The 5,824-nt window shown below is 38.3% G+C and overlaps 1 protein-coding gene across 1 annotated transcript in view; it reads left to right on the top strand.

Annotated features, from left to right (window-relative positions):
• Positions 1–5,824, top strand: part of TBC1D12 (TBC1 domain family, member 12) — a 117,473-nt gene that overhangs the window by 103,779 nt on the left and 7,870 nt on the right. Inside the window, exons 9-10 of the mRNA XM_011988459.1 lie at positions 1,008–1,136; positions 1,394–1,503. Of these exons, the coding sequence (XP_011843849.1) occupies positions 1,008–1,136; positions 1,394–1,503 (239 nt within the window). The remainder of the gene's footprint in view (positions 1–1,007; positions 1,137–1,393; positions 1,504–5,824) is intronic.

Raw genomic sequence — 5,824 nt, 5'->3', positions numbered from 1 at the left:
GCGTGAGCCACTGCGCCCAGCCCATTGCAGTTATTCTTAATGGTCTCACTGTGTAAGTCCATTATACAAATCTCTTCCAGAAGTGTGTGTTTGATAACTTTTTTTTTTTAATTAAAGAAATGTATGGGCTGGGTGGGCGTGGTGGTAAACACCCATAGTCTCAGCTACTCAGGAGACTGAGGCAGGAGGATAGCTTGAGCTGGGAGGCAGAGGTTGCAGTGAGATGATATCATGCCACTGCATTCCAGCCTAGGTGACTGAGTGAGACCCTGCTTCAGAAAAAATAAACCAAAAAAAAAGGAGAAGTGTATGATAGCTGCCAATAACTCACAAGCAAGAAGCAAACATCTATACAGCTTAGCCTTTTACTCGAGGTTTTTCACAACATAAACACATCCTACCTTCTCTAAATGCCTTTCCTTATTCCAGCTGAGCTGGTCCTATTGTTCCCATTTCTGTGTCTTAGTTCATGCTTCTTTTCCATTTTAGGTTTTTTGCTATTTCTGTCTCTTGCTTTTCCAGGACTCCAGGCTCATTATCTCAACCCCCACAACGTCTCCTTTCTTGGTATTTCAGCAGCACTCTCATAGATCTCTTTTATTTTGAATTCTTCATTTTTTACTCAGATGTGTTATAACAATGAAAATAATCACCTGATTTTTATTAAATTTTGTGATTCTGTACTCTATTTTGAAAGAATTCAGACTGAGAGGAAATGAAAACTAGGTAATACACTGAGACAGCCTTTTGTAGCAGTAAAATCTGAACTTTTTTCTTTTTTCAAAAATTCTTCCTAATGTTGAAAAACCACACCATATGAACAAGAAATTAGGGAGATTTCATAATCTTTAGGGGCTTTCTGTATTTACCTTTGCTGGGAAGGAAAAAAGAAATCTTGGTTAATTCAACATTGTAATGTCACTATAGTTTTTCAGGAGTACAATAAAATAAACTGTATAGATTTATTATTGTAAGTCCATTTTGACTAATTTCTTCTCCCTTTGAAGGTCCAAGGGATGTCCTTCATTGCAGCTGTGCTCATTCTCAATTTGGAAGAGGCAGATGCCTTTATTGCATTTGCCAATCTCCTGAATAAGCCATGCCAGTTGGCCTTTTTCCGTGTGGATCACAGCATGGTATGAATGGATCATGTTTTCCTTTGTTTCTGTAGTTTTAATGCCCTCTTAGAGTGAAAAACAGTAATTGAAAGACCAAGATAATCTCATCTATTGTAAACTTATTATATTATAGTTTATGAATGAATGTTTGCTGAGAAGACTCAGAAAAAGATGAGATTCTTAATGAGCAAGATTTCCTGTTAATGTTTAAGCATTTAATTTCCTTATTTCTAGACTATATACTTTCATAATTTTATTGATTTTTTAATCTTTAGATGTTGAAATATTTTGCAACATTTGAAGTATTCTTTGAAGAAAATCTCTCCAAATTATTTCTTCACTTCAAATCTTATAGTCTTACACCAGATATATACTTGATAGACTGGTAAGTCATAATATACATAATATATAATAATGAAATAAAGTATAACTTTTTTTGTGTTTTAGAAACTAGAGTGAATCTCATGTACAGGATTTTACATATAAAGAGCCTTCTTTTACAAATTGGGAAACTTCCAAATTTGTGTGGGGACGCATTTGATTTAAGAGCATGGACTCGGCTGGGTGTGGTGGCTCACGCCTGTAATCCCGGCACTTTGGGAAGCCGAGGTGGGCGGAGCACCTGAGGTCAGGAGTTCAAGACCAGCCTGTCTAACATGGCAAAACCCTGTCTCTACCAAATATACAAAAACTTAGTCTCAGCCAGGCATGGTGGCTCACGCCTGTAATCCTAGAACTTTGGCGGGCGGATCACAAGATCAGGAGTTCGAGTCCAGCCTGACTAACATGGTGAAACCCTGTCTCTACTAAAAATACAAAAATTAGCCAGGCATAGTGGCATGCACCTGTAATCCCAGCTATTTGAGAGGCTGAGGCAAGAGAATCACTTGAACCAGGAGGTGGGAGGTTGCAGTGAGCCAAGATTGCGCCACTGCACTCCAACCTGGTGACAGATCAAGACTCCGTCTCAAAAAAAAAAAAAAAAAAACCGTAGCTGGGTGGTGTAGTCTCAGGAGGCTGTAGCACGAGAATTGTTTGAACCTGACAGGCAGATGTTGCAGTGAACCGAGATCACGCCACTGCACTGCAGCCTGGACAACAGAGCGAAACTCCATCTCAAAAAAAAAAAAAAAGGGAACATAGACTCATAGACTCTGGGTTGAAATCAGAATCTCTCAGTTTGTATTTCAGTTTCTTGTCTATAAATTGGGAGTAATACTATCTTTATCTTGAGTTGTAGTGAGGGTGTTTTACATGGATTATCTCATTCAATGCCTAGCACATACTAAGCTCTCAGAGTTAGTTGCTATTTTATTTTTAACACACAGGGGCTTATGATAGTTATAATAGTGTTTCTTTACTAAGGGCTTCATATTGTTTCTTTTTATTTCAAGGCTTTGTCCAACCTTTTTTCCCCAAGATGACACCAATTTGAATTTTTTAATTTGATCTTCCTTATATATCTTGTCTGAAAATTTTTTAAAAAATGTAATAAATGTAAATACAATATACCTTCTCCAAGTTACACATATGAATAGCTCAGATTTTTTCTGTTCCACACACAATTTTACTTCCTAGACTTTCTCTAGCTTAAGGAAAAAAAAAAAAAAAAGGCCAAGTGCAGTGGCTGACGCCTGTAGTCCCAGCACTTTGGGAGGCCAAGGCAGGAGGATTGCTGGAGGCCAGGAGTTTGAGACCAACCTGGGCACCACAGCAAGACCCCATCTCTACAAAAAATTTAAAAAAAAATTAGCCAGACGTAGTTGGGCATTCCTGTAGTCCCAGCTACTCAGGAAGCTGAGGTGGGAGGATTGCTTGAGCCCAGGAATTTAAGGTTACCGTGAGCTGTGATTGCACCACTGTCCTCCATCCTGGGTGACAGAACGAGATCCTGTCTATTAAAAAAAAAAGTTATATATGTTGCCAAATCATGTATACTGTAGACAGGATCACCATTTTATTACTTGCATTTAAAGTTCAAAGTTTTTTAGACTTTTCGTTTGTCATATTAAGACTAATGATATTAATGGTGTTCCTAATAGGCATACAGCTCTCCTACAAGCTGTAATTGAGGCACCAATGTTTCTTCCATTTTTGTACTTCCACCATCTTTAACAAGGCGTTTCCAGGGTTTTCACGGAAGGGGAGAGAACAAGGAGACTCACAAGGGAGATTTTGGGAAGCTAAGACTAGAAGTATTTGGCATCTCCTCCTCTCACATTCCACTGACCAGGGCTCGGTCACGTGGCCACAACTAACTGCAAGTGAAGATGTAAAATGTGGTTTAGCTGTTTGCCCAGAAAGAAAAAGAAATGGTTTAGTAAACAGCCAGTTTCTACCACACATACTTTTTTTCTGTTTAATCATAGTAACCACTTAAGATATGTACTGTAATTTACACCACTTACTGATGGGCAACCTGAAATTTTGTTTTTTATTTTTTTCTTTCATTAAAAATTTTTTTATTTTTATTTTTTATTTTTTGAGACAGAGTCTCGTTCTGTTGCCCGGGTTGGAGTGCAGTGGCGCAATCACAGCTCCTCCCACCTGGAACTTCTGGGCTCAAGCATTCCTCCCACCTCAGCCTCCTGAGTAGTTGGGATTACAGGTGTGCATCACCATGACTGGGCAATTGATACTGAAATTCTGATAGGCTTGAGTACCATACCTGATATTTCACAGTTAATAAATTGCAGAATAGAAACTAAAACCTCAGCGGTCCAGTCCCAGAAACCATATTCTTTATAAAATTAACTATGACATGACCAGTACTCATTTTACTGAAGAAGAATATTTATGTTTTTTTTACTTGTCAGAGAGGTGGGATTTTAGAACTGGAAGTAATCCATACTCATTATTTTAGAGCTGAAGAAATTGAGATGCGGAAGTAGAATGTCATAGCGAAGGTCAAATCGTTGCTGTTTAAGTGTTATACAATATAAAGAAACAGTTTTTAAAGAAAATACAATGGCTGGGCATGGTGGCTCATGCCTGTAATCCTCACACTTTGGGAAGCCGAGGTGGGCAGATCACCTGAGCTCAGGAGTTTCAGACCAGCCTGGCCAACATGGTGAAACCCTGTCTCTACTAAAAATACAAAAATTAGCTAGATGTGGTGGCCCGTACCTGTAGTCCCAGCCACTTGGGAGGCTGTGGCACAAGAATTGCTTGAACCCGGGAGGCTGAGGTTGCAGTGAGCCAGGATGACACCACTGCACTCCAGCCTGGGCTACAGAGCAAGACTCCGTCTCAAACAAACAAACAAACAGAAAAACAAAAAACATAATTGCAACAACGTAACAACGTATATTGCATTTTCTAAAAGTTAATTTCTTAAGCTATGTGGTTTAATGGAATTAAAATAAGATTTCTTTTTCTTTTCATTCTTTCGAATTAAAAAAAATTTTTTTTAGTTGACACATAATAGTTGTACATATCCATGGGGTACATAGTGATGTTTGTGTACATATAATGTATAGTGATGAGATCAGGGTAATTAGCATATCCATCATCTCAAACATTTATCATTTCTTTGTGTTGGGAACATTCAGTATAGTTGTCCTATTTGAAACCGTATGTTATTGTTAACTATAGTTACCCTACAGTAATATAGAACACTAGAACTTATTCCTCCTATCTGGCTGTAATTTTGTATATTTTAACAAATTTCAGCCTATCTCTTCCTTCTCTCTACCCTTCCCAGCCTCTAGTATCCTCTGTTCTACTTTTTACATTTATGAGATTAGCTGGCGAATGCTATGGCTCATGCTCATAATCCTAGCACTTTGGGAGGCTGCAGCAGGCTGACTACTTGAGCTCAGGAGTTTGAGACCAGCCTAGGTGAGATGGTGAAACCCTGTCTCTACAAAAAATACAAAAATTAGCTGTATGGTGCATGGTGGCATATGCCTGTAGTCTCAGCTACTTGGGAGGCTGAGGTAGGAGGATGGCTTGAACCTAGGAGGCTCAAGTGAGCTGACATTGCACCACTACATTCCAGCCTGAGCGACAGAGCCAGACCCTGTCTCCGAGAAAAAAAAAAAAAAGAAAGGAAGAAAGAAAGAAAAAGAGAGCAACTAGCATTTTTTAGCTTCTACATATGAATGAGAACATGCAGTATTTCACTTAACATGTCCTCTGGTTCTATCCATGCTGCCACAAATGACAGGATTTCATTCTTTTTTGTGGCTTAGTAGTATTCCATTGTGTGTATGTACCACATTTTCTTTATCCATTCATCTGTTGTTAGATACCCAGGTTGATTCCATATCTTGGCTATTGTGAATAGTGCTGCAATAAACATGGGAGTGCAGACCTATCTTAAACACACTGATATGAATTCCTTTGGGTATATACCCATGAGTGTCATTGCTGGATCATATGCTCCTTCTATTTGTAGTTTTCTGAGGAACCGCCATACTGTTCTTCATAGTGGCTATACTTTACATTCACAACAACAATGTATAAGAGTTCCCTTTTCTTTGCCTCCTTGCCAGCATTTGTTATTTTTTGTCTTTTTGATAATAGCTGTCCTAACTGGGGTAAGAGGATACCTCATTATGCTTTTGATTTACATTTCCCTGATGCTTTTTATGTTGAGCATTTTAAAATTGTATTTGTTGGTCATTTGTATATCTTCTTTTGAGAAATGTCTGTTCAGATCATTTGCCCATTTTTTAGTTGGATTTTTTTTTTTTTTTTTTTTT

This window comes from Mandrillus leucophaeus, unplaced genomic scaffold (assembly GCF_000951045.1).
Source record: "Mandrillus leucophaeus isolate KB7577 unplaced genomic scaffold, Mleu.le_1.0 Scaffold331, whole genome shotgun sequence".
Lineage (NCBI taxonomy): Eukaryota > Metazoa > Chordata > Mammalia > Primates > Cercopithecidae > Mandrillus > Mandrillus leucophaeus.
Note: the sequence above shows the minus strand (reverse complement) of the source record. Positions and strands in the feature narration are given on the sequence as shown.